The sequence below is a fragment of the Podarcis filfolensis genome, assembly GCF_964270895.1.
Source record: "Podarcis filfolensis genome assembly, chromosome: Z".
NCBI lineage: Eukaryota > Metazoa > Chordata > Lepidosauria > Squamata > Lacertidae > Podarcis > Podarcis filfolensis.
Window position 1 is genome coordinate 7,687,860 of NC_139617.1, and position 27,908 is coordinate 7,715,767.

A 27,908-nucleotide genomic window follows, 5' to 3' on the forward strand; every position below is an offset into this window, starting at 1 on the left:
TTAGCTACTATACTTAACTAACAATCATCAAATTTTCAGGTGACACCAAGCTGGGAGGGGTACCCATTGCTGTTGAATACAGAATCAGGATTCAATATGACCTAAACAGACTGGAGAACTGGTCCCATACTAACAAAATGAATTTCAAAAGGGACATATGTAAGGTTCTACACTTAGGGAGGAAGAACCAGATGCACAAATATAAGATGGGTGGCACCTTAGTTCTTAGTAGACCACAACTTTTACATGAGTACACAGTGACTCAATATATATAAGGCAGCTCCCTATGTTTTGACTGCCTCATTGCTCTTGCTTTACTCACCTAGGAACAAAAAATGGAAGAGGGCTATTGCATTTATGGGCTTTGCAGTGGCATCCCGTTTGTCTCTTTGGGAACAGAATGCAGACTCTTGGTATAAACCAGGAGGGCTCTTCTTATGTTCATGTGGTGAGTACCAATTTAGGAGGTGGATCAGAAAAAATAATAATCATGGAGGATAACGTTATCAATGGTTACTAGTCATGATTACTTCTAGGCCTATGAATATCAGATGCTGAGGAAGAAGAATAGGAGAGGCATTTGTGTTCATGTGCTGTTTGCAGGCTTCTGGGAGCACCTGGTTGGCCACTATGGGAAATAGTGTTGGTGGAAATATTGAGGCTCAACAGCGACATAGCTAGCTGCTCGGGTGCCCAGGGAGGCGCAAATGCCCTTCTCCTGGGGGTGGGGCAAGCCGCCCACAGAGCGGGACAAGCTGGGGCAGAGCATGCTGTGTGGAACCCCCACAGAGTCCGCAAGCCCTGCAAGCTGTTTTAGGCAGTGCAGAGACTGCAGGGGCCCGAGCCACCACGTCACTCCCCAGGAGAGACATGTGGCTTGGGCACGCTGCAGGCCAGGCCCCGAAGTCACCCCCTCAGTGATGATACCTGGGGCTGACCGCACCCACAACACACCCCTTCCTACGCCACTGAGTCTCAATACCCTGTGGGCTTCAGTCTGAACAGCGAATAAAATCAAGACTCCAGAAGAAATCAGAACAAGGTTTTATTTAGGTGTTGCAAGGCTAGTATGACACAACCTCAACCAGCAAGTAGTGAGGGGTGGCACAACAAACATGCAGTACAAGCGTTTACAATATACATTTACAGGGAAAGGGGCAGTTATGTCCATATATGGCAGTGCAGTGGTACCTTGCTTCTCAATCTTAATCTGTTCTGGAAGTCTGTACCAAAACTAAAGCGTTCCAAAACCAAGGCGCACTTTCACATAGAAAGTAATGCAAAATGGCTTAATCCATTCCAGACTTTTAAAAACAACCCCTAAAACAGCAATTCAACATGAATTTTACTATCTAAGGAGACCATTGATCAATAAAATGAAAGCAATAATCAATGTACTGTACTATAAAATAAATAAAACAGTACTGTAGATAATAAAAATTGAAAGTAGAAATTTTTCTAACCTGCACTGATGACAATCATTGTTTGGATGGGGGGCTTTTATCCATTTCCGCAGTCACACAATCAATCAATCAGTAGCTGAACTGAGATCCACACAGTCACAAAAACAAATTAACTCAAAAAGCCTCAAAACAAAAAATGTAAAATAAAGAACAAAAATTAAAACAACAAATATCACATCAGAACACTGCAATAGGAAATGGAAGGCTTGAATAACAATAGGAGAGTGCTCTTCATTGTACACAAAATGGGACGGGACGCAACACAACGGGGAGGCAAATCAGCGGCCAAACAGAAAATATAGGGGGACGCAAATCAGTAATGCAACAGGAAAAAGGGGGACACAGATTCGTGGTGCAATAGGAAATGGGGACGCAATCCGTGGCGCAACAGGAAACACAGGGGGGACGCAAATCACTGACGCAACCAGTGATGGAGGAACCCTGTCCGGCCCCCGAGGTGGGTCAGCCTCATAGCTGTCAACTTACAGATTTGAAAATAAGGGACCAGCAGCCTTGAAAATAAGGGACCAGCAGCCAAAATAAGGGACCTGCAGCCTCACCTGTTCCAGGCACTCCAGTCTTCCTGTCCTCCTGCAGTATGGTCAAACTCATGCTGGGTAGCTTTGACAATACTGTCCAACCAACTTTGTAACCAGAGGTTCAAGTGAATAGAATCTGAATCACATGCACAACAAGGCCTATGCAGCCTCAACTTAAGATGGCTCCCCGGCCTGGCTTTGCACTGCAAAGTTTGCAGCAGCACATGCAACAAAATGGCATCCAACATTCAAAAACCCCCTCAGCTTGCATTAACTAGCCACACACAAGGCATGCAAGCTCCACCCCCCAGTTGTTCTTAGACTTCTTATTGGGTGAGCAACACAGCCAAGCAACACAGTTAGAGCCTCCCTCCTCCCTGGCCGGCAGGGAGGGAGGTAGAGGAGCTGCTTCCTTTGAAATTTAAGGGACATCATTTAAGGGACATTTAAGGGACATCCATCAATAAGGGACAGCAGCGGGACATGGTGCTGGAATAAGGGACTGTCCCTTCAAATAAGGGACACTTGACAGCTATGGTCAGCCTCCACGGAGTGCACATGTATGGCATCCTGCACATGATGTCACACATGCACACTCCGTACGGGCTGCTCCTTGTGCGCAGCAGTCATATCGGCTGCCTCTTGTATGGAGGCCATACAAGCTGCCACTTGCACAGCGACCGTACAGGCTGCTGCATGAGTGGCAGCCCGTACGGAGTGTGCATGTGCGGCATCCTGTACGAAGTGAGCACGTACGTCAGCCTATATGTTCACTGTGCAGGAGGAAGCCTGTGGCAGCCGATACGTACACCGAGTGAAATGTGCCCATATGGATTGCGTGCGCATTCAGCCGATCTACCACTAGGGGGAGGCAGGGGCCAACAGGATATGGGGACACAGATTCGTGGAGCAACAGGAAACACAGGGGGAATCTAGTCAGGGGCGTAACCAGTGACGGAGGAACCCTGTCCGGCACCTGGGGTGGGTCAGCCTGTACGGACTGTGCATGTGTGGCATCCCATAGGTAGTGCGCATGTGCGTCATTAGCTTAGGCAGTGGGCATGCACAGCGACCATACGGGCTGCCGCACATGCGCACTCCATACGGACTGCCACTTAATCGCGATGGCCATACGGGCAGCTGCTAATGCGTGTTGGATGTACGGGCTGCCGTTTGCACAGCGGCCAAATGGGCTGCCGCATGAGTGGCATCCCGTACAGAGTGTGCATGTGCAGCAGCTGGTATGGACTGTGCATGTGCGATGACCACACGGAATACTGCACATGGGTAGTCTGTGCAAAATGTCGCACATGCGCAGTTCGTACAGGCTGCTCCTTGTGCGCGGCGGTCCTATCGGCTGCCTCTTGTAGGGAGTCCATACGAGCTGCCACCTGCACGGCAACGGTACAGGCTGCTGCGCGAGTGGCACCCCGTACAGACTGCGCATGTGTGGCATCCTGTACGAAGTGAGCACGTGCGTCAGCCCATACGGTCACTGTGCGAGAGGCAGCCTGTATGGAAGCCCGTATTGACGACGCACGAGAGCGGCAGCCGATACGTACGCCGTGTGAGCTGCACCCATACGGACTGCGTGCGCATTCGGCTGATCTACCACTAGGGGGAGGCAGTTGCCATCTTTCAACCAGCACAGAGTGGCATCTGCGGCGGTCTGCCCCCTCTTCCCCCCATTTCATACGCCCCTGGGTGCAACAGGAAACGGAGGATGCATTTCAGTGCCACAACAGGAAACGGGGGGGGGGGGGATTGGTGGCACAACAGGAAATGGGGACCCAGATTCGTGGCGGAGCAGGAAGCATAGGGGGACTCTAATCAGCGACGCAACCAGTGATGGAGGAACCCTGTCCGGCACCCGGGGTGGGTCAGCCTGGACAGAGTGCGCATGTGTGGCATCCCATACAGAGAGCACATGTGTGTCATCAGCTTAGGCACTGGGCATGCACAGCGACCATACGGGTGGTGGTATTGTGCACAGTACATACGGGATGCCGCACATGCGCCCTCCATGCGGGCTCCCACTTAATCGTGGTGGCCATACGGGCAACTTACTAATGCACGTTGGATGTATGGGCTGCCATTTGCACCGCGGCCGAATGGGCTGCCGTACGAGTGGCAACCCGTACAGAGTGTGCATGTGCCCCAGCTGGTTTGGACTGCACATGGGCGACGACCGCAGGGACCCTGCACATGGGCAGTCTGTACAGGATGTTGCACATGTGCACTCCGTACGGGCTGCTCCTTGTGCGCAGTGGTCCTATCGGCTGCCTCTTGTAGGGAGTCCATACGAGCTGCCACTTGCACAGCGACCATACAGGCTGCTGCGCAAGTGGCATCCCGAACAGAGTGAGTACGTGCATCAGCCCATATGGTCGCTGTTTAAAACTTTCTTATATTTCCCTCCTTTCTTTGTTCTTAAGAGTTATGGCAATAGCTCCAGCATACATGTCATTCCATCCTTTGCTCACAGTTTCCTTGCAAACAGAACCTTCACATACCAACCTTTACTTGTGCAGCCCTTCTCACAAATGTTTCCGTTTTCATTCTGTTCAATAATTTCTACAACAATAGCATGAAAAATGAGATACGCCTTTGTCTGATCCAGCGGAGCTCTTCTTATGTTCTTAAATGCTACTCTTTATCAGTTGCCGTAGCGTGTTCCAAACATGTGTTCCAATTAACGACTCCCCCCTTTGATTTATTGTCCCTTTTCCTGACCCTGTGCATATCCCTCTGTTCTTCAAGAGGATCTTCCACTAAAATAGTCCAAAGCCAATGTCTTATCCTTCTCAGTGGACACCCTTGTGAGTCATTAAGTAATGATGGAAATCTCAGGGGGAAAACAACTAGACTAATAATATAAACATCCATCAGTTTATGGAAGCCAAATATTTCTCTGATAAATTATAGGCCGCTGTTTATTAAGATCAATATTTTAGTAAGAACAATATTTTTAGCAAGACTACATTAACCTTTATTATTGCTGAGCAATGAATAATCATGGCTTGTACATAGCAAATGAATGGTTTCAAGACTAGCAACAAGGGCAGCTGCCCTGTACTGAGTCAGATCACTGGCCCATCAAGTTCAATATTGTCAGCACTGTGTGGCAGCAGGTCTCCGGGATTTCAGACAGTATTCGGAGAGACCCATATGAAATCTGGGAGAAGCCAGGGCCTTTCTTCAGAGAATAAAAGATGCTCTACCATTGAACTACAGTTCTGCTATGCCATATCCAGGTCCATACCCACACACCCACCCCACAAAAATATGCAAAAACTGATTGTGTCTGGAGCTGCAGAAGCTGTGAATAGCTTCTCCTTGTGGTGAACTACTGAACTCAAGGCAGTAGCTTTCCCCTGACATACTTTCAGTTCCAGGACAGAAAGAAGCATAACAGCAGAAGTGGATTTAGAGGAGCATGATTAGTTCAGTTGCACTGGGTGAAGAGCCTCAGGGGCACTACAGGCGATGCAGCCACTTTGTTTTAGAATAGTGTGTGTGAAGTGGTGGGCACCTATGAAATCTGAGACGCCAAGGTCGACCACTGATAACAGGCTTCCTGTTCCAGTTGAATGTTGCTTGTGCAGCATGGCCTCCTCAAGCTCTGGCATAATCCTATATCCTTTGTTAATCTTCGATCTTCACTTTCTCCTTAATGTTTCCTCCAGGCTTGTCTGCTTAATGGAGGGCAAGGTTATCAATTGTAGCTTGCCATGATGGCTGCCTCCATGGCTGAAGGCAGTATGCCCTGGGACAACACTTGCTCAGAATCACAAGTGGGGACACGACTGTTGCACACAGGTTCTGCATGTAGGCTTCGTGCTGGCCTCTGTGAGAACAGGATGCTGGACAGGATGGGCTTTTGGCCTGCTCCACCAGAGCTTTTCCTTAGTTCAGACTTGCTCTTGACTACTGGCTGGTTCCATGGCTCCTAGTTCCTGGCTCAGCTCAAATCGTTGCCTGCCATCCAGCCCTGATGTATTGCCCCTTGGTTTGTAGCAATTGATTTATTTGTGCTTGCCTATAGTAGGGAATGGGTAGATCTGTCAGTTTTCTCTGCTCTCAGTTTATCATATTTCCAATGTTAAGTTCGGTTCTTCACGTTTTTGATTTTTTTAAAAAAGACCTCATGAAAATTCATCAGCATTTTGTATGAATTTATCATAATTTACACTTTTATGCAATTTTGTCTACTATACACATTTTTGCAAAGCATTTTCTCTAAGGTAATGCACTTTTTGCATATTATCATCACTAGTATATGTGTATTTTTATGTATATCATACCCTAGGGTATATACACATTACCTGGCTGGAGAACTGCATTTGATAGCTGTGTTTCAGTTTGCATATTGAGGAGCATGATCAGTTCAGACGCACTGGGTGAGGAGCATATTGTTTTAGTAGGTAACTCTGCATTTGAACTGTGAACTGAATCTCCCTCAACTCTGCCCTATGGGTCTGTGAGGTGGCCATTTATTTTGACTGGTGCCCTTCAAATATGTTATCAAAACAGCTTTCAATAAAACATCAAGACAACAGTAAAATAACTTGCACATTAAAAGATGTTAAAAATAACCATATAAAATAAAAGCATAAAAATAATCCATTTTTTAAATTTACGGAAGTACTGAAATCAATTTGCAACAGTTATATCTGTGACAAAAGAATAATATTAAGCTCATGCTGCTATTGAAAACATAGAGTCTTATTTAATCAGGGTGCTATATGCACAAATGTTTTAAACTGGGGAGGGGCAAAGATTCACACAAGTTTTTAAAAAAACACCACCACCAAAACCTGGGGAATTTGTTTTTAAATGCCTTCTGGAATTGGAAAGACATCAAAGTGGAGCCCAGGCAAACTTCTCTGCGGACAGCATTCCACAGCTGAAATGCCACCACTGAAACGCTCTCTCTCTCCAGCAGCCTGCCATACCTCAGCCCATGTGAGAATTTGGACAAGGACTTTTAATGAGAGTCTCAGGGAATGGGGAAGTACAGGTGGAGACTAGTGATCCTTCAGGACCCCTGTTGCAAATTGATTTTACTATGGCTTTGCCTTTCTGGCCTCACCACCAGTCCCATGGAAATGGTTTTTGGTTGCAACCACACCGCTGCAATAACTAGCTCAGGTAGGAGGTTGGAGCAGTAAAGGGGTGGCTGAGAAGCAGTGGGGTCTGTGGAAACCCCTATTGCAGAGGTAGACAATGTGTTCCACCCCAGATGTTGGTGCATTCATGTTTATCCATACCCACCCCTGGGGTGCCTAGCAGGTACTAAGAGCCAAGGGAGCAACAGGGGGCTCTGGAGGTGTAAACAACGATCAGACTTTGAAAGGTTGGCATCACTAGACCAAGTTGATCAGTGCTGTTTAATTGATTAAACTAAATAGGTTTGATTGGATTTTGAATAAATGTGCAAATAATTGCTCCTGTTTTGTGTTTTATTGTGTTATTATATTCCTTAGTGCTCAAATAGCTCAGCTGGTTAGAGCATGGTGTAGATAATGCCAAGATTACAGGTTCAATCCCCTTATGGGACAATTGCATACTCCCCTTGCATTGCAGGGGGTTGTACTAGATGATCCTCAAGGTCCCTTCCAGTGCTATGATTCTATGAATTATTTGCAAACTGCTACTATGAATGATGCATTTTATGGGGTAGGGGGCACTGGGGATGAGTTGACGGAAACTAGGGGGATAGCCTTAGAAAGTTTGGGAACTACTGATGTAGAGCGTTTGAACCCTGGTCTTGGGAACTTTGGATGCCCTAGATTTAAATGCAGCCTCCTGAGCCAATAAATGCAAACAAGGCCTATTGGCTGGAAATCTGCACCCTTTATGGTCCAAAGGAGACAACAAAAGCAGGTGCACAAAACTTTAGGGCAAATAACATAGCTGATGAGTGTGGTGTAGTGGTTAAGAGCGGTAGTCTCATAATCTGGGAAACCGGGTTCGCGTCTCCGCTCCTCCACATGCAGCTGCTGGGTGACCTTGGGCTAGTCACACTTCTTTGAAGTCTCTCAGCCCCACTCCCCTCACAGAGTGTTTGTTGTGGGGGAGGAAGGGAAAGGAGAATGTTAGCTGCTTTGAGACTCCTTCGGGTAGTGATAGAGCAGGGTATCAAATCCAAACTCTTATCTTCTTCTTCTCTTCAAATCTAGCAGCAACTTGGCAGGAGAGGTTGTCTTTTGTGTTTACTTGCTGTACCACCTCTTCTGCCCCCCCCCATCTTTGCTCCTGTTGTCCCTCCACATTGCCCCCAACTCCAAACCTGCTTTTGAAGAGTGGGAAATCCCACATCTGTCTTCTTCACTTGATTCTTTTAGCAGGCTTCTGGTTAATATGTGCAACAATTTCTCTAGATGTGCCCATCGGCACTCTCATCCTTTCAAAGGACTCTGGCAGCCTTCCCAGAAAAGCAAGACTTGGGTCACTGAAACCAGTTGCCAGGAAGGCGGATGGATAATCCTCATTCCAGCTATTTGTTCAAGATCCTACTTCTCCTTCTATGAAATAAAATGTGCCAGAAAGTCCATCGCTTTAAAGAGAAAGAGTTGCCTCAAAGGTTTCAGGTGTGTACACATTTTGCAGCAGCATTTCAAAGGCTTACACAGACCCTCTGAATGGTGACCTCAGAGTCAGGTTATGCGGAAAGTCGTTTATCACGCAGTACAACTCCATCTGTGTAATCATATTTGCCTTCCTTCTACTGGTGCTACAACCTCCACTTAGATTGGGTCCATTCCCTGCACACACACACACACCCTTGCAATCTGAACATCTTCAATACTGAAGGACAGAAACCAATGTAGAACCACTATGGCAAGCTAAACCACACAAATTTCCATGTTGTTTCTTGTGGACTATCACCCACATCACGTATTGCCTCCTTGGGGTTAAGGCAAGTGAGCGTAATAACTTACGGTGATGAAAGTTGTGGTATTGGCACACCTAGCCCTGAGCAGGTACCTGATATGAAGTCCTCAGAGCTTGAATCAGACACCTCACAGTTTGAGGTCCTTGTGGAGCAATGCTGAGGATCTCCTTGAGGAGCCCTCCAGGTGGATGCCTGCTGAAGAACTCCTGGAGAGGTGGAGTGCCCTGCCCACAGTCTTCAAAAGTGCAGGCACCAAAAGCTTTGGGTCCAGGCTGAAGAGCAGCAGCACAGTATGTGTACATGGACCTAGAGGTGTTGATCCAATTGTGAGTAAGCAAACCCCGAGACTCCTCTACTTGAGCCAGCAGCTGGGTTTGGATGTGGTTTAGGGGACCGCAAACCCCATCTTCTGGTTGCTGGGGAAAACACAGGTCTGTGGCTCCTAGTTTGGTTTCCTCACCTTGCTGTGTTGCACCTTGCTTGAATGCCCTGTGATAAATTGAGCTTGTGCTGTTGTGTGACCTTGTCTCTGGATCCTGTTTGATTCCTTTTCTGTACTTGACCATTTCTTTGCACTATGTTGCCTCTGCAGCCCTATCATCATTGGTTACTACTTTGGTGAAGGCATATTATGTTCTGTAGCTGGGACCTTAGCCCCTAAGAGCAGGTCCTGGAGCAAGGGTGGAAAGCTCATGAAGAAGAAGAAGAAGAAGAAGAAGAAGAAGAAGAAGAAGAAGAAGAAGAAGAAGAAGAATAGTAGTAGTAGTAGTAGTAGTAGTAGTAGTAGTAGTTTGGATTTGATATCCCGCCTTTCACTCCCTTTAAGGAGTCTCAAAGCGGCTAACATTCTCCTTTCCCTTCCTCCCCCACAACAAACACTCTATGAGTTGAGTGAGGCTGAGAGACTTCAAAGAAGTGTGACTAGCCCAAGGTCACCCAGCAGCTGCATGTGGAGGAGCGGAGACGCGAACCTGCTTCCCCAGATTACGAGACTACCACTCTTAACCACTACACCACACTACACCATCTCTAGTGATTGGAAAGTCACAGTTGTATGAAACTCTGAGTCGTAGACAGTGCTATTTTTTCTAGAGAGAGGTGCTGGAACTCACCATGAACACTTCCCACATTCTCTTAGAATGGCAATGGCACCCGCCTGAGAGGTGCTGGACCTGAGTTTCGGCAAGTTCTGGCTGAAAAAAGCTCTGGCTGTACAGCATATTTTCAACAGCAAGAAATAATGCCATATTTGTTGAGCATTCCAGCAGGTGCTAACACTGTATGCCAGGGAAGATGTTGCTGAACTCCAAATCCCATTGCACCCAACCTGCATGGTCAATGGTGAGGGACCTGGAGCTCAATAACTACTGGAGGGCCACAGGCTCCCCAGAATCATAGAGTTGTAGAATTGGAAATGACCCCTGGGAGTCATCTAGTTCAGTGCTCTGCAATGCAGAAATCTCAGCTAAAGCATCCATGACAGATGGCCCTCCAACCTTGGCTATCCCACGCCTGGGAGGGCACCCTCCGCACCCCACACCCCTTGAGAGAGCGCCCACCCTGGGCAGTGTGGGCATATGCTCCACTGCTGTTACCAGCGTCAAGTATTGGAGTGAAATCAGCATAACATTTGGAGAATCATTTTTTCTACCGGCTGTAGCAATTGGAATGTGCTGTGCTAGATGCTGTATGATTTTTAATTATATTTTTTATAGCTGCATTTATTACATATTCTGAATTCTATAGACTTCAAATTACGATACAATGCAATGCAACATAAGAGAAGAAGCAATCTGTGCAATTAAAAAACAATATGGATATTAAATGTAATAGAGGTGCAGTCTCCCATCTTCAGTCACAAAGCCATGTACACCCCCACAGGCTACCTGAATGAAACTTGTTTGGGAACCCCTGGCCCATTTACAACTTTTGCCAAATGCAGACAACAATAAAATATATAAAACATCTGTGCAGAAGAGTGGGATTCATTTAAATAATGAATTGGGGCTACATGACCACAGCAAACCACAGAATAGAATCAGAAGAACCTACTGGATCAGGCCAGTGGCTCATAGTCTAGCATCCTGTATTCAGAGTGGCCAACCAGATGCCTGTGGGAAACCTACAAACAAGAGCACTCTCCCCTCCTGAGGTTTCCAGAAACTCATATTGAGATACATTGCTGTTTCTGGCCAAGCAGGCAAAGCATAGCCATTGCGGTTAATAGCCACTGACAGCCTTATCCTACACAAATTTGTCCAGTCTTCTCTGACTGTCTTCTTTGGATGGGCCTGCTGTGTGTTGCTGGAGTCTCATGGTGGGAACAACACCTCCACAATGCAGCCCTTCTTCTTACAGTGGGAGTTTCTCCCCCTGCCCTCCGTGTTTTTATAAAGCAGCCAAGGGAATCCAGGAGAATGAACTGCTAATAGTGAGAGTGTTTCACTTTGTGAGGAAATAGAAATGCTGTTAGAAGAAATTATGAGACTTGGCGGGGGGTGGGGTGGGGGTGGAGACAGATAAAATGGCAGAGACACAACTCAAGGAGGGTTTCTATGTGAGGCTGTCTTAAACATACCATCTGCAATTTGAAATGCCTGTCGGTTTCCAAGTGGAAGTTCCCCATGAAGGGCTGACGTGATGGCACCTTTGTGGTATCAGTGCCCCGCTTGTGTGCATTCTTTCCTAAACCACAGTTTAATTTTACATCGGCCTGACACTGTGCTCTTTCTCAGTCAGTAGGATTGAGTCAGTTTGTGTTTAACATCAGGCTTATCTTAACATTTACATTGCTAAACCGTAGATTAAATCATGTGCTATGCATTACATAAGGAGATTTGCTTTCTTGTTTTGCTGATGTTTACACAGTGGCGAGGGGCGAGGGGAATTAAGTTGGACATGAAATGGAGGTGGGGGGAATCAGTCATTGGCTTACCTAGAAGTACCGTATAGGCTATAGCAGGAGGTATGGGTGTTTGCTGGAGAATGAAAGGGGGGGCATTCCTTTGGTGAAAGTATGGGTGGGTAATCTGTGGACCTCAATACCCATCAGCCCCAGGCATCATGGCTAATGGTAGATGCAGCACTATGGTACTTGCTCCCACAGGAGGCAGTGATGGCCAGCAATTTGGATGGCTTTGAAATTTGTGGAAGAGAAGGCTACTGATGCCTCCACAGAACAGGATTAGACACTAGATTGACATGGCTAGGGACGCGGGTGGCGCTGTGGGTTAAACCACAGAGCCTAGGACTTGCCGATCAGAAGGTCGGCGGTTTGAATCCCCTCGATGGGGTGATCTCCCGTTGCTCGGTCCCAGCTCCTGCCAACCTAGCAGTTCAAAAGCACGTCAAAGTGCAAGTAGATAAATAGGTACCGCTCCGGCGGGAAGGTAAACGGCGTTTCCGTGCGCTGCTCTGGTTCGCTAGAAGCAGCTTAGTCATGCTGGCCACATGACCTGGAAACTGTACGCCAGCTCCCTCAGCCAATAAAGTGAGATGAGTGCTGCAACCCCAGAGTTGGCCACGACTGGACCTAATGGTCAGGGGTCCCATTACCTTTTAGACACGGCTAATCCATCAGGCTCTTTTGGTTTTCTAATGTCAGGGCTGAAGGAAATGTAGCATCCAGCTACATTTTACTCAAAGCAGACCCATTAAAACTGATAGACCTAAGTTGATCATTGCCACTAGTTTCAATGCGTCTGCGATCAGTAGAAAGTAGTGGAAGACTACCCATTGTAGAATGGTATCAAACTGATACTGGCAGTAGAAACATAGAGTTAGATCCAGACTGAAGTTGGATCCACATAATATGTTTATAGCTTTCCCCAAAGAATCCTGGGAACTGTAATTTGTTAAGGGTTCTGGGAACTGTAGTGCTGCGAGGTAAATTGTGAGGAAAAGGGCTCCATGGGCTCTATAAATTGTAGTTCCCAGAATTCTTTGGGGGAACGTTATGTGTATGTGTTAAATATAAGGTGTGGATGTGCAGTCAGTCACACAGAGCACAGTCTCACTGACTGGGTTCTATTCTAAGTATGACTAGTAGAAGTGCAATCTTGTGCATTTGGTAGGTAGCTGTGCATACTGACCAGAACAGAAGGGCTATCCTTTTCTTACATATGCGTAGGTGGTATCTTTCTGCAGCCAAAGCTTGCTTCTCTTGGTGTGAGGTTTAATCCACACTACAAGGATGTATCCCAAATAGCAATACTGCTACACAGATGTTCAGCGATGCCTCTATCACTTTTGAGTGGAATTACCACAGCCTCCTTCCTTCCTTCCTTCCTTCCTTCCTTCCTTCCTTCCTTCCTTCCTTCCTTCCTTCCTTCCTCCCTCTCGCCCTCCCCCTTCCTATTGTGGGATTGGAAGGAGAGGTCATCTAACCCAAGCCTCTGTTCCATTCAAGATCTTACAATCAGGGGTGCCAACTTGAATAAAATATTGGGGAGAAGGAAAATATGCCCCACCCTGCAAAATCAATCACATGACGGGATGCACCCACACTATTTGAATGACATTGCCTTGGGCGGGCGCAAAGGGACCTCAGCCCCTAGGAGTTGACCCCTATGTTTACAATGTAGGAGGCAGCTACAAGTGTACCTGACAGATGGCCATGTACCCTCTGCTTCTCTTGAGGCATGCTGTTGTTCCACTGCCATAACTTTCTCATAAAGTTTAGCCAAAATCTGATTGCCAACCATTTCCACCGGCCTACTAGAGTAAGCCTGCTCCATCTTCTCTGTGACAGGCCTCCTGATCTAAGAAGGGTTCTATCATGCCTCTCCTTAGTCTTCTCTGGGCTATATGCCTCTTTCCTTCTTTTCTTCCTATGAAGAACTGCTGCCAGAGAAACTCTAAGTTGTAACTGCAACCTGTTTATGGGCTTCCCCTAAGAATCATTCCAAAAGTGCACCCACAGACGCAAAGTTCTGAATGATCAGGCCTTGAAATCATCCAGAAAAATTGTTCATGTTCTCTGGAATGTGGTAAATTTCAAGTTTCGCCACATGGGGGCACATCCAGAAGGAACTGTCACCCTGTGAAAAATGACAGGTAAAAATCACATTGTGGCAGATTTTAACTTATTGTGAAAGACTGTGGGGATCTGGCTGCAGTGAGGACAGTCTGGGAGGGTTACAAAACATCAAGCAGCACCAGATTGGGACATTTTGACATGCTAATTGAAAAAAAAACCACCTCTCTAATTCTGTAGCCTTACTCTGAGGTAAATATTGGGGAAAACTGCCATATATGGAGGCAGCTGATTCATTTAGCTCATTGTTGTCAACAATGTTGGATCTCCAGGTTTCAGACAGAAGTTTTTTCTAGCCTAACCAGTACATACTAGGTTATTTGACTTGCACTGTCTGCATGCAGTGCAGGTATTCTACCCCTGAGATATAGTCTGTCATCTCACACCTCTCCCTGTCACCTTGGCAACCCTTGTTTTGCACAGACCTAAAAACTTTCTCTGATGTGTAGCTGCCTGGCCATTGTGTCATAATGGCTTGAATTCAACCAGCCAGGTGGCCAGGCGGGTTGGAATATACTGGCCCGTGGATTCCTTACCTGCCACAGTTCTGTAGCTTGCATTTTCCCTTCCTATTAGCTAGATTTTGACATTCATTAATTTCTTGGGTTTAGCAGACTCTCGCCTTCCCACCATAACATTAGCAAAGCTATGTGTTTCTGCCAATTGCTGCTCTTGCAAAAGGGTCACTGTGTGGTTTATCATTCTTATAGAGGTGGCTGGAACCTATTTGGGCTGCTGGGAAGAAAGGCTGAGAGGCCAGAGGAAGGTGGAGCCAAAGCCAATGACAGGCAGAGCTACCTAATTCTAGTTTTGTCCCCCATTCTCCTCCTTGCTAAGTCCTACAGGGGTGAAGTTGAGAAGGAGCACGAAGAAGATGACAGACAGGGGCACATGCTAAGCTGGTTGTAAGTAAGAAAGCAAGCAAGTTTGGGCTGTCTGAGAGCAGACTGAGGCTGATAGGGCTTTGCCCCATTCGCCCTGATGGGCCAGTCTCCACTGGTTATATATATATATTTCAACTGTGTACAGAAATGTCAGGCCATCTGCTACTGCACTCCTTATTCATATTTATTTGGAGCATTTGTACCCACACTTCAGCCAAAAAGGCTTCCAGGGCAGTTTACATACAATCAAAGAAAGATGGTCCCTATCCTCAAGCTCGCAGTCTTAAAAAATGAAAAGAGTGGGAACCATGGTGGCTCAATATTTTTTTGACTAGGTGGTGCCAGCTGTAAGATGGACAGTAGTTGACTAGTGAGACATGATGATCTTTCCTACCACCGAAGGCAACCAGTAGTGCTCATACCTTATGCCAATCAAATTGAATTTATAAGTCATAACTGTTGCATCCTGCATTGCTTTTGCTGTGTTAGCAGCACTGAAGGAACCTCTCCAGGGCATAAGCCTGGGCAGCGTGCATTAAGGTCCTGGGCTGCCCAGGCAAGAAGACCGCCCCCCTCAACCTCACTGATGTGGCCCAAAGGAAAGCAGAGCAAGATGTTTGACACCAGCTTGGCTGCAGGAGTTGCTGGAAAGAGCTGTACAAGGTGCCATCTAACTGCCTTAGGGACTCCACTCTGGATTTGTGTAGGGTTTACTCCTCAGCCTTTTCTTTTGCTGAAGATGTCCTGCAAGGCAGCAGGTACAGATGGTTCCTCAGGGTGTACTCCTGAAGCCTTTTTCAGGAATCAGTATATCTACAAGGCAGCAGAGGTTTAGGATAAGAGTATTCCTTCTCCCAGGTGGGCTACCTTACCAGGTAGAGAAGATCCAGCTGCCCCTTGGACAGGAGGGAGGAGGAAAATAAACACTAAAACTCAGACACCAGTTTCTAACAGTTGTTCCTACATGGACTAGCTGGCACAGTTCAAGAGCAAGGAGGTTCCTGATGGAGCTGGGCCTCCAGAAAAGCTGATTAAATGATCCCTGCTTACTGTTTCTCCCACTGAGAGAGAAAGGCTGCCCCCAAGTGACAGTTGAGGGGAGAGGAGGCCGGATGGAACTGGCCTGTTGCAGCAGAGCCGATGGAGTGAGCTCTGCTTCTCAGCGCTCTCAAGGCCAACTCTCATGGTATTTAATGGCTTTTGGGAACCTTACGTCACCACCACACACTCAGTACCTGTGTCTCCATGTGTGTCTTCCCACTTACATTTTGACAGCAAGGATGAATCCAATGGATTCAAGCTATAAAGAAGGTAATTCTGATAGTAAAAGCTGTTCAACAGTGGAACTGACTTCCACCAGGAGCTGCTGGACTCTCCTTCCTTGGAGGTTTTTAAGCAGAGGTTGGATGGCCATCTGTCATGGATGCTTTAGTTGAGAATCCTGCATTCCCTATGATTCTATGTTTTGTGGACATGGCAGCCAACAAACAAGCTTGCATGCTGCAGGAGCTACCTCTTCCCACAATCTGGAATCAACCAGAGTTCTGGGTGCATGTCTCTTGGGTTGCATGTGACTGGTCCAAAGTCACCCAGTGAGCTTCATGGCTGAGTGGGGATTTGGACCCTGGTCTCCCAGGTCCTAGGCTGACACCAAAACCATTACTCCACCCCTTGTGATGTGGGATTGCTGATGCTGCAGTTTTAGATAACAATGAAGTTATTTGAATGCTGAAAATATTAACATCAATATTCAAACATATTTTTAATTGTACTCCTAGAGGCCATGGGCATAGCCAAGGGGGGCAGTTGCCCCCCAAACCAATACAAATCCGAGGTTCTGCACCCCCTAACAAAAGCCTCCCCCCCTCCGTGAACAATCCTGGCTATACCCATGCTAGTGGTGCCACAATAAAACTGCTAGCACATTTCCAAAGTTAAGTAGGGTCCAGTATGGTTTCAAATCCCTACATTGCAAGGGGTTGGACTAGATGACTCTAAGGGTCCCTTCCAACTTTACATTGATATTCTTATTCTAGTATTGCATGCACATAGAGCAACCCACAATGACACCCGTTTGGAAGCGACCAGAACCCCCGTCTCTCGTCCGTAGCACATGTGAACTCTGCTCCAGCTGCGAATTGGCGAGCGGGGAGGGATGCTAATACAACGCGTCTCCGAGTCGTGGTTCTTGCCGCTCGCTCCACCCCTTGTGGTGGGTGTTGATATTGCTGCCGCCGCCGCTATTTCTGCCTCTCTCAGCCAGCCAGCCAGCGAGTCAGTCAGTCAGGCTGCTGCTGGCTGTGGCGGCGGCAGCAGCAGCAGCAGCCACAGCTGAAGCCAGCAGAAGCGAGCGGAAGGAGCTGAGAGCAGCAGCAGAGCTGCCTTCCTCCTCCTCCCTCCGGCCGGAGAGACCATCGCCAGCCCCGGCTTGTCCCCCAAGCGCGGCGAAAGGGAGAAAGCCCAGCTCGCCCTCCAGATGCGCTGCTAAGCCTGCCCTGCCCCGGTGACTTCTCCTAGCCGGGCTGGGGGAAGGCGGACCCGGGGAGGGGGGGCAGCCAGCGCTCGGAGTCCCTCCTGCCTCCCTTCGCAACCGCTATGGATCTATTCGACTTTTTCAGGGACTGGGACTTGGACCAGCAGTGGTAGGTTTGATTTCCCACCCCGCTCTTGAATTTCATCACCCTATTGCGATGCCTTCGGGTTGTTGTTGTTATTGTTATTGTTAATTAGCATCATTAATAGTGCAGCTCAGAAACCTTTTGTTGCATCTTCCTCTCCCCTCCTTCTCAGTGTCTTGTCTTTAATAATAATATCGAGAGCCATGCACCCGTGGTGGTTTTTGTCCGGAGGTGCGTGATGCGCGTCGCATGCCCTGTTTTTCGGAGGATGCTCCAACTTGGAAGTGGTCCATTTGCAAAACAGGCAGCATCTATGGAAGAAGTCGGCATAGCCTCGCTTCCTTTGAACCCGCTCTAGCATCCCATTATTTGAACCCCCTCTTTGAACCTATTCCCAACTCAATCCGATCCCCTGGGGGTGGTGTGGTGTTTGGGGCGGGCGGGCGTGGGGGTGTTGTTCACGCATCTTTCATTTTCCATGTTTCAAAATAGGTATCAGGACCTATGCTTTCTTGAACCTGTGGGATAAGTTGCAAGGGTGTGTGTGTGTTGGCTACCAAACCAAAAGCAACAAAAAACAAGGGGGGGGGTTATCCAACCAGCAACACTCCCCCACACTGTTCATACATTGTCTTCATTGTGGCATTCTCAAACGTGCAGTTTTGTGGTGTCAGTTGCAAGATTTCTGTCTCTCTCGTTTCCAAAACTGCCTGTGATTGTCCCTCCTCCTACCCCCTCTACTGATCCAGAACTGAAGTGATAGGGTCCCCCCCCCAGTCACTGTCAGATCTCTTATTGTTTTAACTTATAAGCTTTGGAAATATCTTGACCATTACCATGTTTTTCCTCGAATTTCAGATATGTTGTGATTTGCAAAGAAGAAGGGAGTTGTGTGTGTTGGTTGTTTTTATTGTGAACTTGCTGCAAAAAAATAAATCAAGCTTGGCATCTTTAAAAAAGAAAAGAAAAATTGGGGTGTTGATACTGGGAGAGCAGAAGTAGTGCAGAAGTTGTGATTTGATTCTGTATTTAACTTGGAAAACAGAGATGCTTTGTTGCCCATAAATATTTAAATATGATTTGCCAATGTCTGGACTGGTTCTGTGTTTCACTCTGCCAAGCTAACAAGTTGCAATTTGTGCTTTCGCTCTAAAATTTAAAATAATAATAATGAGCAACCGGATTGTGGCCATTTGAGGTAGGCTGTAATTTACTAACCGGGCAAGCAAAGTAAGTAAATGAATAAATTTGCATTTTGCATGCCTGATTGGCAAAAATCTTGGCGACATAGGTAATATTATGATGTGTTTTGCTGAGAGAAGGGCAGAATAATTTTAATTTGCTGGCATTTTAAGTAAATAATTGCTGAAAATACTAATAATAAAACATATAGATTTTATATCAAGCTAATCAGTGACACTTTGTCAAACATACTGTAATTGCCCAGCTTGAAAACCCTGAAACACTGTCATGTTTTCATTTATTTTATTTTTATAGCGGTTGAGAATCAGTCCTTGGGACCATAAATTACTTGGTATCAGTTTTAATCAGCAAACCAGCATTGTGGATCTTGTGAAGTGTTTTATCAGCTCTGTGTAAACCATCACATTATGTCACTTAATAACCTTGCCGTTGTTACTTAAAAGTAATAATCACAATAAAATTAGTGCTCAATTAAATATGCTGCTTCACAGTATCTTTACCCTGCCAAACTAATTTATTTTTGCAGACAGCTGATAACCACTGTATTGCTACTCAAACAGTATTTGCATACAATTTGCCTAATTTATGGTGTGGGTAACATCATTAATTTAATGGAAGCCGTTACAAGTGAGCATGGAGGTGTCGTTTGGAAAAGGAAGCATGTTGCGGTGTTTGTAGAGTCCAACACTGGCTGGGATCAGGATGGTGAATGTTGAAATGATGTGTTTGAGAAAGAAGGAAACTGTTAACATGTGTTTTTGTTGTTGAGGTTTTGGTGGGGGTGGGGTGGGGGTGGACAAGTGTTACAATATTTCCTCCTCTTTCCTGATCACCATTAACTTCTTTTATCAAAGTATTGCCGTTTTGATTTTTTTAAAGGAATCTAATGCTTTTGGCTGCAGGGGCTCTTTCGAGAGTTCGTCTCTTCTGATCTCATATGTGTCTCAGCATGGAGTATCTCCATAAATTCTTCGTCTTGTGTGCCATAATAGGCAAATGCATCAATTCGGTGGGCTTGGGTCTGCATGGTGTTGTGTACATGCACTCACTGGGGGTCTCTGTGAATTTGTGTTGATGTTCACCCAACTATTTTCTTCTGGTGAGAAGAATTTGCCAGCATAGGCACTCACTGAATGACCCCCTCCCCAAACAAGCCATAGTCGTCTATAATTTAATGGCTACTGCTACACATTTAATTTTTTTACTTTTGTTCACCCTGTGCACCAGGCTCGTGCCTCTGCCTTGTTTACTGCTAATTAGCTAGTTACGGAATGAGTGTGTTTGCTCCTCAAAGTTGGAAGAAACTGTACATTAAAAACAATCCTGCTTTTTAAAAAAGCAAAAACAAAACTGACACCTGGGTGCAATAGGCAACCCACTCAGAGCTTTTTAGCAATTTGCCCCCCTGATTTCAGCGGCACTTACTCCCAAGCAAGTGCATAAGACCAGGGCTGGAATTTACCAGTGCAAACAATTCTGATGTATGTTGGCTGCTAACTGTTGTGCATTTACATCTAAGTAGCCTTAAGTTCTATCTTTAAGGAACAACAAAAGATAATTTGCCAGAGATGAGCGCACAGCAGCAGCCAATCTCTCCCTTAACCTGAAAGAAGAAGGGTTTGTAACCCTGGGATAAAAATATGCAGTGAATTACTGCAATATGTACATCTTATTCCACACAGTCAATGTGCAAGGACACAACTACATTAAGGAAATGGGATTGTAAATCCAGATACTTATACAAAACTAGTGTAGGCATATGATTTAATGGAAATTTATATTGTAACCTGCTTGGGGCAGAGAGCTAGTTTGAGGTTTGGTTTTCTCTTGATGATGCTATATAAATATAATAATTAAGTTGGGAATGGAAGACCAAAAGCTATATGATAGGTTTGGGGTTGAGTCTGTATCAGAGAACTCCACTTGTGTTTCATAGTACATCTTGCAAATGAACCCCAAAGTAAAATTGTACCTGTCTATTTATTTATTCATTACATGTCCCCCCCTCACCTAAGGAACTTGGATTGGAATTTATGTAGACCCCCAGTTTTATCTCCACTACCTCTCGGTATATTAAGCTAAAATACAGCAAATGGTCCAAGCCCATCCAAGGCAAATTGTGGCTATCTGGCGATCTGAAGGCAGGTTTCTCTCCATGCAAAATTAAAACTCTGCCCACTACTGGCTCTCTTAGAAAATGACACATGTTAACAGACATAAGGCTCTGTATCAATCTAATTACCTTGGCTACATTCATGTTGCAGTTTATTTCATTTCCCTGATGTTTTCCTAACTGTTAATTTCCAGATTATATTTGAGCTTCCACATGACATAGACGGCACTTCTGGAAATCTAGTGGCATAAAAAAATGGAAGTTTAGTGGTAATTTCACTAGCATTTTAATCGGGAAAACCAGCACAATTTCCCCCATGTCTGAGTGCACCTTTCATCACCTTGTTTATGGAGGCCCAGAAAGAAACCTGGGCAACATGGAGTGACAGTGCTCTCCTCAAGCCAGTTTTGTTTTTTGATATTCCCTGGTCCTTTACGAGGAATGTGGAACCAGATAATGTTGGACTCGGAACTCCCATCAGCCCTGGTCAACATGACCCTTGATCTGGGATGATAGGAGCTGGAGTCCAGCAACACCTGGAGGGTCACAGGATTGTCCCTCTTGTCTCCACTGTGCCCATGGGACTTTACAGCGCTAAGCAAAGCAAGGCAGAATCCTAAGGTACATAGAAGATTATATTTAAAGATGGTTGGAGGTTAGGAAGGCCCAGGGGTCGGTAACTAGGAACTCCACAGTATGGATGGGCTTTGATGGGGCTGTTGAAGGAAGTGAGAGTGTTGGCACTAGGTGTGTTCAGGAAACAAATAACAACAACAACAACAACAACAACAACACCATCACCACCAACAATTTATGCCCCACCCATCTGGCTGGGTTTCCCCAGCCACTCTGGGCAGCTTCCAGCACATATAAAAACAGTAATAATAAATAATGACAAAGGAAGAGAACTCTCAGAGTCTGAAGTGCTGTGGTTGATTATGAGGTGGGAAGTCCTGGGTTCGAAACGCAGCATGCCCATCAGGTAACTTTAGCCAAGCCATAATGTGCCAGCCATGCCTCAGCATCAATAGTATATTATACTGAAATGTGTAGGAACACAGAAGGCTTCTACAGAGTCAGGCCATTGGAGCATCTAGTTCAGTATTGTCCACATTGAATGGCATTGGCTATCCAGGGTTTCATGCAGAGGGCATTACCAGGCCTATGTGGAGAGATGCTGCGGATTGATCATGAGACCTTCTTACCTGGAAATCAGGTGCTCTGCCACTGATCTAAACTAGTCATTCTCAACTTGTAGGCTTCACTGAGCCAATGTCTATTTGGCTTTTGTGTTGCAGCAGAATCCTAGGTACAGAAAAAAGTTCTATTATGTTTGATGGTCTGGCGTATTGCTGCTAACAAGCAGTCTTGAGTTATCAGCCTTCTGCTGCAGGGCCCAGATACTCTTTCCTTCCCACTTTTTCAAAAAGAAAAAGAAAATCTTTGCTTACAGGGCATGTGGGGAAACTGACGAGCACAGCCGTGGTGAAACCCCGGACACCCTACACCTTAATTTCCCCCAAGGCACCTGTACCTGTAAATTAGTTCAATTTACTTCCGTGCAAATACCTGCGATGTTGCAGCACCCCTTTAACTGCTTAGCAATGCCCCTGTTGCTCCCAGGTAAGACTTGGTAGGCAGTATAGCACAATGGCGACTCCCTTAGTACTATTAATGAATCAAAGCACACCTTCAAAAAAAGGAAAGATAATCCTTCAGAGGGTTTTGTTTGTTTGTTTGTTTACCTCATAAAAAAGAGAGGTTGATTTACACCAGACATCAACAGTAATCCAATTGCATCAAACGGGGAAGAAAACTGGACCTTTATTCAAGAAGCTTAAACTCACTAAACTGTAACATAAATAGAAAGGTCAGAAGTTGCCCTGTAGCTGGTGGAGCTGAGAATGGACCATCTGTAGGTCAGGTCTCCTTCACTCCCCATATCCCCCCCCCCCAATGTCTGTCTCCTAAACCAAGCCACCTGCTCCTCACCAGGGCATTCCGTCAATCCTACTTCCTTAACTGGGAGTGGGGAACCCTGCTTGCTTGCCAGACAAAGGTGAACTGTTTTTGGTCTCTACCTCAAAACATTTGTGAGTGCCCCTCCCTTCTTCCCACCTCCCTCCCTCCAATACGCTGCCCTGGGATGCCTTCTCAGTTACTGTGCTTTACTGCCCCGAGGCCTCAAATCACTTATTAAATAACTGTTTCCCTCTGAACACCGGGATGGTTCAATGTTGCCTAATGGGTACATGTGAAATGGAGTAGATAGATTCCCACCCCCCTTTTTTTTTCGCGGTAGGAGTTGGAGGAAATTGAAATACTGAATGGAATACTCATTAACAAAAGAAATCCCAACTTTCCCCCCTTCTGTTCTCTTTTTGGAAGTTAAAGTGTGTTTATTTAGGGAATTTGTATTAGGCACATTCCCAAAGTAATTATTTAGGCTCATTTTCAGTTTCCCCACTCCCAAACATAAAGGAATTACTCACCACGCTCCTTGCATGTGGTTGAAGGATTAGGATCTGTCAGAATGAGCAGCTGAGTCTAGGAGGAAATAAAATACAGTCCGGTTTGAGGCTTGGGAGGGTGGAATAAGCCCCGCAATTGATTATGCCGTAACGTACTAAATTTTTCCTGGGCTTCCATGAGATTGCAAAGAATGTTAAACCAGAGTGGATCCTGGTGTTTGCAAAACACACAGCCTTGTATGCCACTGATGAGTCGAAATGATGAAGTAAGTGCGATGGAGGGGTGGGTTGTTTTGCTAATGAGTAACCTAAGAATGTTGCGGGTTTTTTTTTAAAAAAAAAACAGAGAAATCAAGAATGGACTAAAACAAAAGAGTGAACTTTCAAGTGAAAAGAAAAGAATCCAGAATTTATGTAAATGTTGGTTGTACTGTACATTAATAATAATAATAATAATAATAATAATAATAATAATAATAATAATTTATTATTTGTTCCCCGCCCATCTGGCTGGGTTTCCCCAGCCACTCTGGGTGGCTTCCATAGAAACCAAAAATATACTAAAATATCACACATTAAAAACTTCCCTGAACAGGGCTGCCTTAAGATGTCTTCTGAATGTCAGGTAGTTGTTTGTCGTTTTGACATCTGCTGGAAGGGCGTTCCACAGGGCGGGCGCCACTACCGAGAAGGCCCTCTGCCTGGTTCCCTGTAGCTTTGCTTCTCGCAATGAGGGAACCGCCCCATATAAGCCCCATGTAAATCAGATGGAGGTGGGTATGTGCAGTTTGAGTGTGAGATTGCAGGGGAGAGCCTCAAATGCCCTCAAACTTAAGCTCAGGCACTGCATGCAGAAAGTTGGGAGTTCAACAACATCTGAAGTACTACAGGTTCCCCATCCCTGTGCTGAATTATGTGTGTTATTGTTTGTTTTTCAAAAAGTCCCAGATTTATTATCTCATTTAGATAATAAATTGCAAGCACTTAGGAATATCCCTCCTTCCTTTCTTTTTGATATGACATCTCACCTATTGGCTTGGTAGAACGACTTGCCCTAATCAGCATCCATGTATCAAGGGTGAAGGAACCTCAGGCCAGGAGGTTGAATATGGCCTTCTGGGACAATCCTGAGGCCACATCCCCACCCCAGGCCACATCTATCATCAGGGAGTGGCTGTAGCTCAGTGGCAGAGCATCTGCCTTGCATGTAGAAGGTCCCAGGTTCAATCCCTGGCATCTCCAGGTAGGCTGGGAGAGAACCATCCTTGAAACCTTGGAGAGCTGTTACCAGTCAGTGTAGACAATACTGAATGAGATAGACCAGTGGTCTGACTCGGTAGAAGGCATTTACCTATGTTCCATGCTCTGTACTCACTTATCAGTATACAGATTTTCCATCAGCAACTGGAAACTCCAAACAAGTGACTGGCTAAATCAGGCATAGGCAACCTTCGGCCCTCCAGATGTTTTTGACTACAATTCCCATCATCCCTGACCACTGGTCCTGTGAGCTAGGGATCATGGGAGTTGTAAGCCAAAACATTTGGAGGGCCAAAGGTTGCCTATGTTTTTCAGGTTCCCGTTCTTCTTCTCAAACACCTATTCTCCAAATATTATTACCTGATACCATCTAAAGTAACTTAACCAGCAGAAACACCCACACACCCACAGTATGTACTGGTTGCTGGAAGCATCAACATCGAAATCTTGTGTTTGATTGAGACTGTTTTGGCTATATTAAGGATGTACTCATTCCAGTGCATTGGGAATGGAGGAGGGAATTATTATTTGTGGCAGTGCGTCTTTCATGAGATTAGTGGTGGGGGATAAATTTGATTCAGTACGTGTTTAAGGTGAACCTACATTATTTGCACTTTCTGAAACAATATGTAAGCGCAAACACAGCTGCCCTTCAAAATTCGCACTTCTCCACGTTTTACAGTGCAAGTTCTCCAGTCAAGTGATGTGTTCAATGTAATGTAACCTATTCTACAAAGGCTAAAACTCACTTTCATTGTTTCACCCATTTGTCCTCTTTACCCACCCACTACTGGAATGTGGCTCCTGAAAGGTTGTCCTGAATGGAATGTGGCCCTCAGATTGGAAAAAATCCTGGTATATTCTGTCGGATTCAGTCCGCTCAACTAAGCTTTTTCTTTTTCTTTTCTTTTTTAAAAAACAACCATCCTACTATCGTTTTCAGTTGACTACTCTGCCCACAAAGGGAACTAAGGAATACCTAACAACTTGAAAGCTTTTACTATCCAAAGGTAGCTGGCTAATGATGCTTGGCAATTCAAAGAGTTGTTTAAATTGTTGCAGTGTCTCTTGGACATGAACTCCCTGACCCTGATTATCTACAGACTAATGGAGATATCTAGAGATAAAAGGATATCAGAAGAGGAGGGAGGGAAGAGAAAAACAAATTCCTTGTCAGCAGGGATTTGAAGTCTGCTTCGGATGACTTGTAATGATCCAGTGACCTTAAGTTGAGAAATGCCTGAAAGGTATGCTGGACAGCCAAGTGAGTAACTAGGGCTATGTTGTACCTCTGCCATTGGAGGCAATATGCTTCTGAATGCCAGATTCTGGTAATCACAGGTGGGGAGACAGCTGCTGCACTCAGGTCCTGTTTTGGGGCTTTTGATTGGCCACTGCAAGAACAGGATGGAGGAATAGAGGGGCCTTTGGGTTAATCCATCAGGTGCTTTTCATATTAACTTGCGTTACAATCTTAAGTTGAAGGAAGTCCCGCGGAGATCAGTTAAGCACATTCCCTAGTGTGCATGCTTTGTAAAGGGGAATGCCTTGCTCTACAAATTATTATTTTGGATCCTGGCCAAGCAAACATCTGAATGCTTATCTATGGCTTGTCTGAACTGCCCACTTGAATGGAATTGTTGTGTGTAGAAGCCAAGAGCCTACACATGTTCAGAAACAGGCAAAGGAAAAGATGCAGCTCTCCTCGGACTGTACCACCTCAAGAGGACCAGGCCAACAATTACCCTGGGAGGGTAGGAAACCTGTACCCCTCCAAATATTGGTAGGCTCCAGCTCCCTTCAGCCTCAACCAGCATCAAGGTTGATGGGAGTTCCAGTCTAGCACACAAGTCTTGCACACCTTAGATAGCATGGCCAATTGTCAGGGATTGTGGGATATGCTGGGCTTTCCTGAGCATTCCATCTTGGCCTCATGATTCTCCCTAGGCTGTGAATGGTCCTGAGCTACAGCCCTCAGCAACCATCCTTTGCATTCTCCTTGAGTGTTTTTGATTGGCTGTAAATGTGTTCTTGAACTTCGATTGTGTGCCTTGCTTATAGAGGGAGAATCGAGAGGGAAGCATGAATGTGAAGAAACTAACCAGAGGCAGCCCAGCCATTAGACAGGGTGAGGTGACTGCCTCAGGTGGCAGATGCCCTTGAGGTGACATTCCTGCAGGCGCCCTGCCTGCCGTGCTGCCAATGTTGGACAATTTCAGCACCGATTTCTGGTAAGATATTGTGGGATATGGAAGATGTCACATGATTTTGGGTGAGCTCTTGCCCCAGATTGATGCCATCTAGCCTGAAATTGGTGGGATTGGATGTGGCAGGGTGCACGGCGGCAGCAGAGCAAGGAGGGCAGGTGGCACTGGTGGCAGGAGCAGCAAGGAAAGGCAGCACTTTCTGTTTCACCTCAAGTGGCGAAACAGGATGTACCACTCCTGAAACTAATGTACTGTACAAAGGTAACATTTACAGAGATTGCTCCACCCACTTCTGTTTTTGGCTCTACCTACCACTGGCATGTGGCCCTCAGAAGGCTTTCCAGAAGAGAATGTGGCCCTTGAGGTGAAAGCAGGTTATCCACTCCTGTGCTGGAGCTTCTGCAGAGCTTCTGCTTTTCGTGACTCTTCAACAGAAGAGGGAGGGCCGATTAACTTATTTCAGTGGGCGGGGGACTTGCAAAGCCAAAGTGAATTTTAAATGTAGATTAGGAGTAAATGTTGACAGCCAAGGCAGCATTACCTCAGCTGATTAATTTATAAGGATGCTGGTCAATGATTTTAACCAACAGCTACGTATAACGGAATCTTAATGGGATCTGTCTGTTAAGATTATACAAAGGAGAAGTGTTTGATTTATTTCATAGGGTATTTCCCCACCGCCCATCCCCTTTCTTCAAAGCTCCACTTTAACTTCATACAAATAATGCATTAGTCACACAGGATAAAATGGCATATTGAATAAAATTGTGATTTTGTCTGCCTTTCATAATCTGATTTAGTAAGGGATTAAATCTGTTTGAGTAGTTTATTCATATCATAAAAAGAGATTGTTGGCTGAATGAAATCTTTTACATCTGCCACTTTCTATCTCATTAGGAAAGACAGTAATGCAAAGCCCTTTATTTCTTTATAACGTATTCCCCATCACCACCACACATCCCCTGGCATTTCTGAGGATAGTTATTTGTTTGTTTGTGGTCCTCTGTATATATTTGTGTGCTAGATTAAGGCCGGGTAGGATTAACCACCAAAGTTAAATACTGCTTCTGTTGTTGGAAGCAACTGGCCATGGGGCTTAAGAAAGAAGCAAGACTCAGCTATGAAATTTAGGCAAAGTATGGTGCTTTCACCATTTGTCTTGTGGGATTCTTGTAGACTTCTGGTTGGCCAATGTGAAGGGAAAATGTTGGACTAGA

General features: G+C 45.7%; 1 protein-coding gene and 1 long non-coding RNA gene across 8 annotated transcripts in view; one reads left to right on the forward strand and one right to left on the reverse strand.

Moving 5' to 3' along the window:
- Nucleotides 1-13,761: 13,761 nt before the first annotated feature.
- LOC310753958 lies at nucleotides 13,762-14,296 on the reverse strand. Its single transcript, XR_014543524.1, has 2 exons — nucleotides 14,122-14,296; nucleotides 13,762-13,939 (listed from the first exon to the last, which is right to left on the reverse strand). It is a non-coding gene; the product is annotated as an uncharacterized lncRNA (long non-coding RNA).
- Nucleotides 14,297-17,072: 2,776 nt separating this feature from the next.
- AFF2 (ALF transcription elongation factor 2) overlaps nucleotides 17,073-27,908 on the forward strand; it is a 386,246-nt gene continuing 375,410 nt past the window's right edge. For 3 of the 7 annotated variants that reach the window (XM_083595532.1, XM_083595536.1, XM_083595538.1), the window contains exon 1: nucleotides 17,087-17,461. In XM_083595532.1, the coding sequence (XP_083451658.1) occupies nucleotides 17,415-17,461 (47 nt within the window). In that variant the 5' untranslated portion in view covers nucleotides 17,087-17,414. Of the gene's footprint in view, nucleotides 17,462-27,908 lie in introns of all 7 variants that reach the window. The other 4 variants (XM_083595537.1, XM_083595543.1, XM_083595539.1 and 1 more) reach the window with 2 other exon arrangements.